The 16,421-nt window shown below is 34.2% G+C and overlaps 1 protein-coding gene across 1 annotated transcript; it reads left to right on the top strand.

Moving 5' to 3' along the window:
* The first annotated feature begins 266 nt into the window (after positions 1–266).
* LOC106646256 (uncharacterized) lies at positions 267–3,175 on the top strand. The gene is made up of 3 exons (XM_089590402.1): positions 267–350; positions 1,960–2,574; positions 2,657–3,175. The coding sequence occupies exons 2-3, from the start codon at positions 2,332–2,334 to the stop codon at positions 2,840–2,842; spliced, it is 429 nt and encodes a 142-aa protein (XP_089446528.1). The 5' UTR covers positions 267–350; positions 1,960–2,331; the 3' UTR covers positions 2,843–3,175.
* The last annotated feature ends 13,246 nt before the right edge of the window (positions 3,176–16,421 follow it).

A 16,421-nucleotide genomic window follows, 5' to 3' on the forward strand; every position in this document is an offset into this window, starting at 1 on the left:
TAATAGTTTAAATAATACAAACAATTTTATCTAATGTCTGTAATTTTTATGGTAAAATTTTTTTTTCTTATCTATACATAAACTGAGGAATTTCGATGTGCCACGATGGGCAATAAAGTGCTGACAAAATTGAAGCCTGTTCGACCATATCTAGCGCGAGTATCACGATCGTGCAATATTTAAAAAAAATAAAGTTTGTTGTCGTGAATTGCAATAGTTTTAATGCTTATTAAACGATCGGACGTAAGTATAAATGCGGACAGACAGTTTAAACCAAGCATGTTTATTTTATTTCTCTATCAAGATGGTTAATTTAAAAACACTCGTTGTTGCACTTTTGGCCATACAAGGTAAGTGATTATTATTTTAAACATAAAATTAATAAAAAATACACTTCAGTGGTAATTTTTGGATACGTGATGATTACTCTTCCAACTTCTTATTATTTGAACTTGACTAGGTTTTGATCTTTGTTTATAAATCGGTACAATAGAGCTTACGTGGAATCTTATGCATCATAAATGTATAAGTAAAAAATATTTAAAAGTTATATTTGTAACGTTAGTGTCACAAAATAGACTTTGTAGATATAATGAATAGTGGAATCGTTTATTAGTATAGAGTATTTGAAAAAAAAATTTCCGAACGATTTCGATAATTCTTAATATATTTAATAACGATACTATTTTCGTTCTGATGACATATAAAAGACTAGTACTGCTTAGTTTCACAATAAATATAAAATCGATGGCCTGAAAAATGGTAAAAATGGAAGAATTTCTCGTTACCTTCTAAAATTTACGAATTCATAAAGTAAACATAATTCCATCATTACAAGTATCAAAATTATAACATTAATGCTAGTCAACTTGCATGAAGCTGCCTTTAACTATTATTTTAGAAAATAGAAAGCTTTCTTCCTGAGGAAGCAAAAATTACTTCTTCTTTTATTTGTTAATTTTTCCTGATTCATTCAGATATTTTTTAACGGCGATTTATACTGTTAATAGTTCTTAAATTATTAGGTAATCAATTTAATTGCAATAAATGTGTTTTTGATAAGCAAGTACATTTTAATTATTTAAAATTTTTTTTTTCTATTTTAAATATCTATAAAACCTACATAAGCAAGACACAATCATCCATGAATATTTTAATAACTATTAGTAAAATAATTTGAAGCATTGCCGAAGACAACTTAACAACTTGAATAGTGTCAAATTAAAATTTTATCAAAATATCTTATTTTACATTTTGAAAAATATAAAAAATATATATTTATGCATAGAGAAATAGAGAATACTATTATAAAGTATGATTTTACTAATTCCATGACTGCAACTCCCTCTTCTCTCTCAATCCTTATGTGAAATGATTTCAAGAAGGATAAGTAAGAAGCCAAGTATGGAGTGCTTGATGACGAGGTCGACTTGATCGACGAAACGTAGACATACATAAAAAATAAAAAATAAACACTATTAAGTTATTCTTCTTGAAAGTACGATTTTTCATTTAAAAAATTTGTAAAACCCATTTTTTTTATTAAAGTAATTGAATAAATGATTAGTTAATATCATACATGAAATTTCATTGTTGGGCTATCATAAGAAAGCCAAAAAAACTACATATTCAATTACATTTTTTTTCTTGTCCACATATTTCTTTTTTTTAAGTAACATGCTTTGATCTTTCACCAGTAAAATATATTTCCTACCATTTTTTTTTTTTTTTAGAAAACGAAATTTTTTACTTCTTAAATCTTATTCAACGAAGAAACAGTATAAAAATAAGACAGGAAGTTAAAAAAATATAGTAGGCTAGTAACAAAAATAAAAAAAACCATCTATAAATTGGATACATTTTTTGGACTACTAACATTTGAAAAAAAAAAAAAAAAAAAAAAAAAAATGATTCTACGATTAATCATTTAAAAGCTAACAGAATTTTATTTTAAATAAGTTACCAACGCATACTGGGCCGCAACGAAACAATTTCCATATTACGTAACAGTCCGCCCAAAAAACACAGAAAATTACTCGGTTCAATCGCTTTGTGGTGGTGCACTCATTAAAAAAAACTATGCAATAATAAGTAACAGCTGTAAATTGGACAAGAATGACAGCTATGTTGCTTTTGGTTTTTTTGATACTTATACTAAAGGAGAAGGTTCAAAATTAGTTGCCATCAATGAAATTGTTAGACCAACGTAAGATATTAACTTGGCATCAAATAGGTGATTTGCAATAGATGATGATGTGATTCATAAATAATTAAAATTTTTTCAGACAACAAAAAGAGAATAACGTAGCTTTATTGCAGTTAAAGGAAGAAATGGAACTCAACGATTACGTGAATGTTGTATCGTTGCCCACAGCTAATGCAAATGTTGAAATGAAAAAAGACAGTTTATTTATAACATGGAATTCATATGTCTACCTTATTAAATGGTATTATGCAATATATTACAATAAAGCTCAAATCCTGAACGAAGGGTCTTGCGAGGAGATTTTGCAGACTAAGATGTCGACATCGACATTTTGCATCCGAGGCTTTCTCGAGTTAGACTCTCCCCCGGTACTTCAAAGTTAAAAAATTACTTTTGTGATGAAAAATATTAATCTAGAAAACATGATTAATCACCATTCATGATTCACAGAATCCCCCTGGCGCAATATTGATTCAAACTTATGATTACCGGCCCGTGTTGGTTGGAATCGCTGGTTCAGATGGAAGAATTTTCACAAAGGTTTCGTCGCATGTCGATTGGATATTAAGGGAAATGGAAGCCATGGAGAACCAACGCAACAATACGTCGTTTGGTCCATCAGTCAATCGCGAATGAATTTTTTTTTTTTTTTTTTTTTTTATATGTTGCGGCAACCTTTTTTCAGTCGACAACTTTGCTATGAAACTATTGATTTAAAAAATTAAAATAAGATATTAAATACAAGTATATAATACATCAGTATTTATATATATATGGTATGAAATATACAAATGTACGAATAAAAATACATAAAATAACGTATGAACACAAAAATAAGAATAATGATGTTTTAAAAACAAGAAAAATGTAGGTTTGTTTAGTTATAAAAAAATGTTTGATTAACATCTTCCGAAGATTTAACTTTTTTTGATGGAGTTTTGTTAAAATAGAAATAAATAACAATACCAGTAACAATGAGTTGTAATTTTTTAACCCAGTACATCATATGGTTCTTAATAAATATGTTTTAATAGAAAGTATTTCTACCCAAAGAAGGTCCGAACTTTCAACCGCCAAAGTAACAAATAGGTTTGTCAAAAATTTTCTTAACATAAATATGAGACAGCTTTGCATTAATTTATTGGAAGCTACTTTTTTTTAGAAAAAAAAAAAAAAAAAAAAAAAAAAAAAAAAAAAAAAAAACTTCTGTTATTCTAAAACTCAGTATCACGATCTCTACAAGCTTTACGTAAAGCCTTACATAAATTTCGATATCACATGAAAAGCGTATCTGTATGCTTATGCCACGCTGCATCTTCCGAAAATGATTATCAAAGAAAAGTGCGGCCCAACGTGCATAATAGCTGGTAAAAACTTTTCCTCATCTAATAGTACATGGTCGAAATGCGCGCATATTTCTCTAGATCTCAATTAAGATTTTTCTCCTTGTCTCGCTCGCATACTTGCGTACACATACGTAATGTATTGATTCATGTTTTCGAAACGATTTAATAATGCTTTGCGAACTCCCTTCGCGCGTGCTATGTAATCACTAAACTTAACGCCGAAGAAAGTTATATATTGCACGCAGCTGTGTGTATGTGTGTGTATTTTTGATTATTGCTTTTCAACTGCGCTGTTTCATCACGTAACTCATGTTTACTCTCTTTCTTATTATCATATTATTATTTACCGTCGCAATCTATTTTAATTGTTATATTGCATGGCTCATAAAGTCAGGTACTTTATTACTTAATTTAAAAAAAAAAAAAAAATTAAAACTATAAACACTGCGTCATTACTTTGAGAAAAAACTTCACTTGCTCTTATTATGTTATATGAACAATCACGTAATAATATATAATTATACACAGTGCAAAATTTGGTGTTTTTTGTTGTTAAACTTTGTAAATGTGTTAAAAAAATACAATGATTGAAATCTAAATGTGTAAATTTTGTGTGCCCTCTCCAAGGGTAGAAAAACACAAAACAGGTATTTATTTTACATTAAAACTGAGTCATTCCTTAAATCATATGAAAATCTTATGCAAAACTTGTACGATTCCAACACACGAAAACATAAGGTGCATTATCGTACGACACTTTATTTTACCCCTATATTGAATTACCCATGTGCAGTCTTATTCGTCAACGTAATTGATTCTCCCTAACGAGCCACTATTATAATTATGTATATACTCAACAGTGAACAAACGATATAGTGTACGGGTTCCTGATTGATGCTGCTTTTACGATTCTCAATACATAATACGTATAACATGTACATAAAATTGTAGGAATGTTATGTAGTAGACAACAGAGGCAGTCGAAGGAACGGTAGGGCAAGCACGGCGGCAAAAGAACGACTGTCACTTTGCCAGAATAATCTTCCCACGATCGTTGGCGCTTTCATTCATGTACATGCATGTAGGTATACATATATATACGTTATGTATTCGCCCGTTTTTGTTCTCACATATTATGTGTACATGCAAAAACTCAAGTCGGGCGTACATTGAGCAATTCAGTGTAAGGTACATAATATATCGGATGTATGGGTATGTGCAGTGTACTCTTTTTTGTGACAGTTGACGCCGAATCAATCACCAATTGATTGCTCTTAATGATGTAATAGGTATACGCGTGTTATAATGAGCTATGTGTTTCTACGCTCTTAAAAGTTTGATGATTCAAATTTTGTTATAAATTTTTTTGCAAAGACAACATTAACACACATTATGATAAGCTTTAGATACATTTCATTGTTGTACACTTGAATATCAATCATGTGTATCAACTTTTCGATCTCAAGAGAAAAACCAATTTTTTAAATATGTTTTATGTAGGTGATATATTTTTTCATTAAAATATAATATTATTATTTGTGTACATATAGATTAGATTAAAAAAAGAAACAAAAATACCGTTAAAATTGATCCTAATATTTTTTTGTTATAATTTGTGATGTATTATTATATAAAATGTGTTTGAGATTATGATCTGAACGGTATCATTTTACGATCGAAATTTTACGACAAAGTTATTCACAACTCATTGAAAGATTTTTAAGATGTAAATGCTAAACAAAAAGAAAGGCAAAAATACCTGTAAATATCAATTTTGTCCCCAAAAACTAAAAAATCTTCCATAAAAATCTACAAAAAGTTTTTTCTGATGGGGAGAAAAACTTACACTCGGAATTGAAAAATTGTAAAAATTTATAATATTAAAAGTTACACTTGCATAAAAAAAAAAAAAAAAAATGTACTCGTTCGTACAAGTTCCAAGCAATGTTCCGTCATGTCTTTATATTCATGGAGTCTTATACTGTACCAACAACCACATGATAAAATTAACAAGTCTGAAAAAAATGCTGAATAACCTTCTCCTGTCTCTTATCATCACATAATATATTATTATAGTAATACATTGAGAAACCCTTGTCCACGTATACGTACACACTAGAACATCAATCGACTATATTTTCCAGAATCTGAGCTCCCTCGAGCTTGTCTTGCAATATTACTCCTCCGCAGCACCGACATAGTCCAAAAAATCACACAAGCGATGCACCTCAAAAAGACATCAAAGCACCAGATGCAGACGAGAGCGATATCTCAGTGTATACCTGTCCCCCGCGCACGTATAGGTAAGATACCGCGAGAGAGAGAATAATATATTCTCACGGCAAAGTGTCAATGTCACGGTTTCGCAACTCCATTACATATCACGTCCATATATACATATATGTGCACGCCGTACCATCCATGTACAATGGCATACCCGCTTACCCGCAGCCTTTTGCACGTTGAACACGTACACGATGTGCGCGTGCCCACAGCGCGGCGAATCACCTGTTACACACGTATAGCTTTTGGTAATCGGTACATGCTCGCATCAGGAGAAAAAAAAAAAAAAAAAGAAAAAATTTCGTAATGTATGTACGTCCATGTGGGCCGTACAATAATCTATGTACTCCCATCGACGATAGCGATTATACATTGCACACGTGAATCGGCCGTGTGTACCCCCACGGCTCATTGAACCTCCGTTCAGCGATTTGCCCCTTTATTTCTTTGTGTATGTATGTATACGTGCAACATAATGGCCAAAGGGGATAATATAGAGTGGGAGGATGAAAAGGCGTGCCGGCTGGCGAGTAAATCAAGAGCAGCGCCAGATTTTATATAGCCGATTCTTTGCCGGCGGCGTTCTTGAGATGTAGCCTCCACCTCCTTCTATTAACGTGATGCCTATATAGATTGCAAGTGCAAGTGGTATCGTTTTTTGGTGGGTCGCGATATACGTATAGATCGCGTGCCGCTTTCCTCGTAACGGGAGCCTTTGTTCCGATTTTTGTCCCTTCGCCGCGGACTATATGCATACGCATTGGTCCCAACTTTTGCGAGTTTTGTTGGTTACTGCATTGCAAGCACTTGTCGAAGAAATACTCATCGTTACATCAATAGATTCTCATTGTTTCATTCATACACGTAACTGCAATGCACTTTCAATCATACACAAGTAGCTTCCATGAAAATGTTTGCCAAGAGTCTGTTGCTCTGTTAAAAAATTGCGATTTTTAAGTCTCCTAATTACATACAGGGGTAAAAATTATATATTATTCTTTTTTTTTAAATTGAAAAAGGATTTTTTCATGATTCTTTAAAAAGAGTAAAATCACGGGAATTTCAGCTTTCAATAGATGGAGTATCAAGAGATGGCAAAAAGGATTTATTTAAAACAAATTTTTGAGATATGACTGATATATACACTGCACACACCCTCAGTCAGACATTTTTCTCTTTTACGCGATGAGACGTGTTTCCAACACATTTATTTGTAAAACTTTATTATCAATGAATACATGTAGTTGTAAATAAATAGTTAAGTGAATGTACAGCTTATTGAGAAATAACAAAAGTAATTAAAAGGATACGCAGTTAATCGTGCAAATATGTTTGACATAGGTATAATTAATTTTCCAGTAACGTGAAAATAATCCAAATCCCCATGCCTCGAGTAACTATACCTTATTACACCTGAAAACTATGCAATCCATAACTGAGGGAGAAATCCTACGTATTTACCTAACACTAATTAATAGGAACACTTTAATAGGCCCTCCGACCGCTCGACATAACTATATATATGTATATAAGCAGCAGGTATTAGCCTATATCAGATTGCCCGCTTGCAATTGATATATTCAAAACTGTGAATATTCCGCCAGAGCCGACAATGGAACTGTCACTCTCTCGATGTGGGTGCACCAAAACAAAAAAAAAAGAAAAGGTTTTCCCACGTTATCCTGCGTACGGTACGTTTTGTATTGACCCCCTTTCTCTCACGTATACATGGGATTTTGTTTGCTCATGTTTAGGTTGAGCAATAATTATGTCATTCGGATCAAAAAGTAATTTGAAGTACGTCCACAAAAAAAAAAACATAATTTTCATAACTCGAGATGTTCTTTCAAGGCATACCTCGCATAATTTCAACAATAAAAGCATCGATTAATTTTGCTGTATAACTGTCCAGCTGACCACAGGAAAAGATTGACGGCTTCTCGAGCTGGTATTTCACGCTTGGTTGTTCTCAAATGAATTTATTAAGCCTTTGCAATGCGTATACTTACGAATGAAATTTAATTAATCGGCGCGGTTTATATCTGCGGACCAGAAGAATTTTACCCATAAAGTGTCGACGTGTGGAAAGTAATACTATTTGTTGTATTAAACTCGTGCACCATTGTATAAAACTGTTTATGTGATGAATGGGTGACCACACCTGTATTCCCATGATAGACGCAGAATCACAAGGGAGTTTAAAAAATCATTACTGAAATCATTATGTAAGGCATTTTGTTACAAAATCTCTAGTCGTTTGGTCTTAAATACAAAAACTATGGTTTTTTCAGCTTTTAAGTACTCGATCATGCTTTGGGCTTATCAAAATTATAGTAAAATAAAAAAGTTTATTCGAACGTTTTTCGATTTTACATATAACAATCAGCATGTTGGTCGATTTATAAATATTTGACCCTTATCTGCGATAGATCTCAAACACTTGACCCAACTTGTACACCGTCAAAAATTATCCGTCATTTTAATCTGGTACCTCAAGTGCCGAATTTCATGAGACTACTTAGGTACGTATATAAATTGTGGAAATTTCTGTTGCAACACGTAACCGGTCGTCATCACCCTCACCTCTCTATCTCCCTTCCTGTACATACATAATATATATGTATACAAGCTATCCTCAATAAATTTCTCTAAACAGCAACAACAGCGATAAACGGACGGGCAGTTTATATGTTTCGTGCAAAAAAGAGGCCTCGTAATTTTCAAGTCCCACAGCTGATTGCGTGCTCGCGACTATGTATGTAATGAAGAGGTAAGAAAAAGGAGTAGGATGGTAAACGCGAGCGGTAAAGTCTGGCGCAGGGGGAAAAAGTGAACAGTAATGGATGTCGTTGACGTATGTGCGCGTGGGCGTGCGGGATATGATTTACCAAACGCTCGTTTTTTTGTTCTTCTTCTTCTTCGTGCGCAACTCCAACTCAAATTTAAGACATGTATTGCACCAGTATGTACTTAGCATAAATCATTTTCGCTCGTAAGATCTTCCAAGTAATTATGAACAAAAAAAAAAAAAAAAAAAAAAAACACACTTTTGTTATTTAATCCCAATGTGAAAAGTAAAGTATTGATATCCATGAATTTTTTAAATAATTTTTCATGATACAAAAAAAGTAGGCTAAGTACATACTGTGCCATTTTTTATTTTTTGTGGCCCTGTGTAATTTTTACAAAATTTAATTTCAGGTTGAAACATTTTTTTTATTTTTAAATTTAGGGTACATGGTTTTCTTTAATAATAAAATTTTGTTTAAAAAATAATGACTAAATATTAAAAATTGTATGTATTACTAAATAAATGAATAAATAATCATAAGTGTACGATTGTGGAAACATGTAATGAGAGGATCAAGAAACACATTTTAAATTTTTCTAGGGTGCTTTAATACATTATTTCAAAAGAAATACATTAAAAAGTAATTTTTAGCGAATATTACAAAAGATGTTTCTGGATAAATTTTTTAATAATCATTAATATTTGAAAGAAAATTTGCAAAGTTAAAAAGCTTTCTGTTAAAACTTTGTACTCAAAAACTTTACAATATGTTAAAAAAACAAAAAATGTAATCATTCCTGTGAAATTTCAACAAAACCTATACGAGAAAGGTATAAATCTGAAGCATTTTTTTGTACGACCAGCTCTCAAAAAGAATTTTTCCTATAAAATCGCACTCACGCAATAACTCACATTTGCATGAACACACACATAGAAATAAAATCTCGAGTTATTGACGCGAAATTAGTCATTTTTCTTCACGAGCGCTCCATACGTAAGTACGTATACACATAACGAAAACACATTAGCAATAAATAAGATTCTACCCGGCAACAACAACGTATATATATATATACCATACCACGGGTCCCACGCTAGTGCCCAGGTATGAAATATGGAAATCATTCGTTCCCTCGCGGAATCCTAATGACTTTCACACCGACGTTGTTCATCAAAGCCATCACCACCTCTGTGCAACACCCGATATTTGTTAACAACGATGGGAAAAAACAAAAATTATGCGTACAGAAATGAAAAAAAAAAAAAAAAGGTTTTTTTTTAAATTTATTTTGTAGTAAAAGGGCCGAGCTAATCGATACTCTCAAGTCCTTGTTCACTCTATTATAAATAAGTGCACTCTCTTATGACCATTAACTCCTTTCTTTTATCTGACAAAGTATGTGCACAAACGGGGTCCGTAGAAGAGAGGGAGCGATCGTGCAATAGAAAGTTCCTCGAGTGGCAATGTAACACTCGACTGGCTGCTTCTTCTGCAATTTTTGCCCCACGCGAGAGAGGGAGAAATTGTACGAGTGAGGCGCACCTCCGCGAATTCGTGTATTACCTGCTGTGACCGAAAAAAGCGGCCCAGATGTACACGCGGTCGGGCTCGACGAGTCAATTGATTCCGGTGACAACTTTGGGCATCCTGTTTCTGATCCGCGAGGGGGATGTGGCGTTTTAAATTTCGAAGGAGAGCCAGTACTGCGCGTACGATGTTCGAAGCGAGGTAATGTCGGAATCGAAGCAGCTGAGGGAGAATGTTACTTCGATAACTGAGTAGAAAAATTCGTTTCTGATTCTTTGGACGTACTTATAACTATATCCATTATATATTTCGTTCGTCGATATTATTTAAACCAATGTTTTTTTTTTTTTTTTTGTTTTTTTTTTTCAATCACATTAGATACGCTTTTTCAAACTATTTTGATATAATACTGTTTGTAGGAAACTTTTGACATTTTTCAAAAAGATACTTTAATATACAAAAATTGTTGACGTTTCTCCAATTGGCTATCAGTTGATTGGGAAAAACAAAAAAAAAATTGTCAACAGAAATTTTTTTTTTTTTTAAATCCTAAATTACTTTGGGAAAAAATTGTATCTTATGTGTTGAATTCTTCTATGTTAATTTAATGAATACGTTATTCAAAATAATATTGACTCACGCTAGTCAACAACATTTTTAATGTAACATGTATTTTTTGTCGTTCAAAGCAACAGAAATGCGGCAAAAAAAATGTGGAGGCAAATGTATTTGTCTCTGTATTGCATGGCACTAATAATTTGCAGAACTAAACTTAGAGAGAAAAAAAAAAGAGAGAAGAGAGTGGGAAAGGAAGGTTATTCGTCATGAGAATGTAATGCCTGTTATATTGCTAAATATATTCCATAAATCATTATTACGGTCGCGGGAAAAATGCGCCGATGAAACTTCGATACAAACATGACTAAGCCGTTGTGGCGGTGCAACTCTTGGTGGATGAAAAATTTTCGATCCACTCGATTCTTGAAGAAAAAAAAAAAAAAAAAAAAAAAAAATTAACGACGTTCGATATCAAAACGGGTAATAATTACCTGCATCGATGAGTCTTGCCACACAAAAACATACCAAGAATCGTGAAGTGCTATTGTGAGTGTATCCTCAGCAACGATTAGACTGCGGGGCCCTGGAGCGTGGGGCAAGAGCACTTCCATTTTATCAGGACCCATCTCTTTATATTTTCGGCGAGGAAAAATTTATATCGTCACGGCCGACAAATCGCTGCGCCGACGAACCGCGGGGGAGGGTCGAACGTGAGTTACGGTCGTCCGCGGATTTTTCGCGTTGGAAAATTGCGGCACACCCGCTCGGTGATTCATAGATTTTTCTTTCTTTTTTTTTTTTTTTTTTTGGTACTTTGTTAACATCGAGGAATATGTCATCCTTGGTGAAGTAGTTTGCCTATAAATTCACGAAAATGTACATACAATTAATAAGAAGAACAAATTTCTCTGTAAAGAAATTTTTTTATTGTAATATTTGACACAATAAAGTATGTTGCATGGGTAATTATTCTCAACAAAATTTGAGAAAAATCCTGCGTTTATTTAAACGAGTGTTTAAGATGGTTTTTCTTTTCTTATAAAAATCATGATTAAATGGTAATAGTGAAATATTGAAAAATGTATTTCTGCCTTCCACATACATATTATATAGTATTTTTTTTAGATATTACACAAAATGGCTCGATGAGACACATAATTTTTTTATTTCAAATTAATTCGAAATCAAGATTAAAATCGTATTTAAGGAGCAGAGGTATTTGTCATATAATAATAAAAAATTTATTCTAATTATTTAATAATTTTTGATCATATAGCTAATAAAATCATGATAAAGTAATTTTTAAAACGGGAAAAATCTTTTGAATCTCATAATAATTGGAATCCCTTATTGGAACCAGAGCGAATAATGTCTCTCATAAAATATTTTTTAGCAGCGTTTACATTATTTTTCGCGATCAACTAGCTTTAATGTGTTTCATTATCTGTATACATAAAAAGCTATTTAAAAAAAATACCATTTTGCATACTCATGAAATTACACGTGACTTGTACCCATTGTACTACCACCCGTGAACTGTACACGTTTAATATTACATTAAATTACCACGAGCGATTTAATATACAAATTCCAAGCAAATAATCGCGTGTCTTCCATTTCAAAATAAGATCTGAAGGAGCCTACGGGCGCGTGCAAGCAAACGCAAATACACAAACAGAACGAGATAATGTGATAAACGGTCCTTGTGGTACGCGCGTACCTAAAACAAACAAAACAAGTCATCACAATGGCATCGTAAAACTCGACTTGGGACAGTTGGGACGCGGTTCTGCGGTTAACTACACGTACACCCTATGGCTCGTTAACCATATACCTTTGATACAACTTTTGCGAGTCGACGGAAAAAAAGCATCTCCATTATAATTCGCTCGCGTGTGGTTAATTGCTAATTTAAAATTGACACATACGTGGACCTACGTACATGTGTCTGCGTAGTGCATCTCCTCGGCTGTAGTATGAACTGATGGCAATAATAGATTGAAATGAAATTTTTTTTTCTAACACAATGTGTCATCAAATAAATTTTGTGCTGGAATATTTTTTTTTTTTTTCTTTACTATTCATACTACAGTACGTAATAATATTCTAACAAATGCTTGAATAAAAAATTTATTTATTGTTATTTCATTTTTGATTTTATGAACATTTTTTACTGAGTATCATATTATGTGTTATAGTAATAAATTTCATGCAGAACAGAAATTCAAGAAGCTATACAATATTTGTACCAAGATCCACCCACACGTGTGACGTATTAATTTTCACGCGCTGAAAGCGTGTATACTAGGTGCTGCACGTATACATATTTATTATGTATAGTCTGTAGGCGAAAACGCACGAGTCACGCGAATATTATGTGTGTTGTGTTACACCTTCGCGATGTGCGGTAACACGCGTGTCTTTCTTTGGGAAAAAAGATTCCTTTTTTTTTTCCTTCTTATTATTACCAGTTCAATGCCCACATTAAGATAAAATGCCTGGAAAAACGAGACGTAGACGCACGCAGTTTATGAGAAAGAAAAAAAAATGGCACTTATTACGCGCTTTGACGCGCGTATAGTTTTGATACACTTGTTTGTTGCTTCAGTTGTGCGTGGGAGAAAAAAATTCGCCAAGTTGTGTAATTATAATTAGCGATGAGTTTTTTTTTTCTTCAGCAACGGATTATAAAATTTACATCAACAAAAGTTTTCCGTTCGTAAGTTGTGGATGAGATGGTACTTTTTTCTTCATTGGTATAGATTTACGATTCTCTTCTTACACTTGATAGGTGTGTAAAAGAGAGGGAATTGTTATTGTATAAATGGTTGAAATGAAAGCTTTGACCGATGGATCCCGATTTTCCAACACAATTGTGATATTTAAATGTTTTATCACCTCAATACACATACAGACGTATAACCTGTGCAAAAAAGTTACGTAATTTTATAAACAACAACACTTTTAATGATTAAAAAAAAAAAAAAAAAATTCTCGCGATCTTTCATCGCATACACGCATCACCCCGTGCAAATTAGAAAACAATAAACCAGATTAATAATGAACAGTAAAGCATCCAGACTTTCGCGCTCGCGGAGAGAACGTCTCGCGACGCATTTCTCATGTCACAAGCGCGCAGAGCTAATTAAAAAGAGAATGTTATCTTTTCGCGCTAAATTCGACGCAGGAGCCGCGTTGCATTAGCTGCCGCCAAATCTTTCTTCAAGTAGACCTTTTAAACGTTTATTATTTCACTCCTCCACATTTGACTTCAATTGAAACCTCATTTTTGTTACTTTTCCGTAGTACTTGAAATAAATAAAAAAAAAAAAGGCTAAAAATTTTTTTTACATAATTAAATGCGAAAAATATTACCATGCAACACACCTTCGATACATTAACCATCTTGAGAAAGCAAGAGAAAAAGAGAGAGCGTAAAATTAGCCTGAACCCCAATCTCCCCGAAATCCGAGAGATCGATGATGGCACGCCAGACACGATAAGTACAAAAATACAATCCACACAATTGATGCCGCGCGTGCAACACTCCCTCTATCAAAAAACACGATCCTGACCTAAAAGAAAAAAAAAATTAAAAAAAAAAAGAAAGAAGCCGGGGAACCCCCGGCTCTCCGTCGTTCCCAATTTCGTCATTAAGGCAATCCGGTACCATGGAAATTCGTCTACTATGCATAAAACACAAAGCTACATCTTTTTTTCTCTCTCTCTCTCTCTCTCTCTCTTCTCCTCTCCGCGTGTATTTAGGGCGAGGCGCGCTTCTTTCGACACACACAGAGTGCCCCGCTCTGCGGCCTCTGCATACCCACTTATATTCCATAAAGAGAGAGAGGATAGATTCGCCAGTCGAGATATGAGAGCCGAGCAGCTGTTGTGTGTACATTACAACGGAGCTGGGTCTTTCTTTCCCTCTATGCTCTGCTCTGCTGTATATGAGTGGCTGCGGCTTTAATTGACGTAATGAAAATATAACTCCATCCATGCCCTGATGCTCATTCAAGTTCTTCACGTGCTGTGTATATGTACAGAGTATGTTCCGTGTGCTCTATTACGAATCGATCGACGCGGGAAATGAAAAAGAAAAAATCGAAAACGGGGATTCCCCCCACTCGTTTGAATTTTTTTTTTTTTTTTTTTTTTTTTTTTACGAGGTGCTCGTTTTTCCTGGCATTGTTGCACCCCTTGCTAAATCGGTACATATATACATGTTTTTTTCCAAAGGCAGGGAGTGTAAGGTTATAACGTGTTGAACATGCCTTGGAAATCATTGCACGAGGTAAATTACTCGAGTGATTATTTTACCCTTTTTTATTTCGTTACGTTATAGAAACCGATGTTTGTTCACCACCCGATGGCGATCCAATAGCGATTCCGCGACTATACCATAATATATATGATGTGTAATTCATGGGATGCTCGTCGGGGCGTTACCTGTGTTCGTTTATTATTCGGTGGATGGAGAAAGGATCAGTCGTGCTCTTGGCTCGTTGAGCTTCGAAAATACACTCAGTTGGGTGAGAATAATTAGTTTTGCGCGTGTAGCGTCTGAAACTCAATCATATATATATATATACCGATTGCGCAAGTAACACCGCAACTCGTGAAAAAAACAAATTGAAATCCAAGTTCTCGTCCACCTTCGTTCCGATCGATTCGGTGGTCGAAATTATTTATTCCGAACAGGTGAACTCCCTCTCTTGGCTCGCCTCTTCGGGTATGAAACTCTCGCTCCCGGCCGAGCGAAAATTGCCCTCAATCGAGGGGCGGTACAACAAATATATATACGCGTCACCCCGAGGCTTCTCTCGAAACCGTGGAAAATTAGAAAAATTTCCAACAGCCGATCCTTGCCAATGCACTTGATAAGGACAGATGATCGAAGAGCCCGCGAGCGCATTTTATGGGAACTTCTTTACATCTCCCTTGCGTAACTTAATTATATCATCCACCAGAACGAGCGAATCATCGTCCGTTCATCATTTGTGCCAAGTTGATGTTTTAATTAAATAGTTGGGGGCTTTGAAAAGGGGGTGGCTCGAATAATGACAAATGGTCGCTCGTGTGATGTTCTCGGGTGTCCGGAAAATACGGAATGAAATCGCTCGTGTGCCTGAAGCACGTGAGCCAACGCTGCGAGACGTCACGTTCTCGTGTGTCATTACCTCATCCTTCAATTTTGGCTCGCAGTGAAAAATGTTGCGCATGGTAATCACGCGCGTCTCTCCCCTTCGCTCTGCTCCTCGTTATTGATATTTATTGTGTTTTGCTTAACTGTGCGATTAACGTGGGCACGCGTTGTATCTACGTGAAATTAAACCCTTGCCTCGTTTCACTAATGTAAGGGGTATATACATGAGAAATGAGGTACCCTTGGCAATTAACTGGTCTCGGATTTTCTCCAACAAAATATATATAGAATCAGAAATGCCTGTACATATTTAGATATAGAAACACATATACTGAGAGAGAAAAATAAAGAAATTTCAGGAAAAATTACCATTCTGCGCAGTAAATTGGATGCAAGTCAAGGGGAAGAAGGAAAAAATTGTATCATTTTTAACAGTAAGAATTATTGGTTTAACAGTTAAAATTGCGTGCTGGAACGGTAAACCTTAATATCCTTTTAGATCGGTTAGTAAACTTTACTTTCCACCATAGAAATTTTTACTGTGCTTACAATAATTTTAACTG

This window comes from Copidosoma floridanum, unplaced genomic scaffold (assembly GCF_036245765.1).
Source record: "Copidosoma floridanum isolate Cflo_tuat_1 unplaced genomic scaffold, Cflo_Japanese_pri ptg000012l, whole genome shotgun sequence".
NCBI classification, from domain to species: Eukaryota; Metazoa; Arthropoda; class Insecta; order Hymenoptera; family Encyrtidae; genus Copidosoma; species Copidosoma floridanum.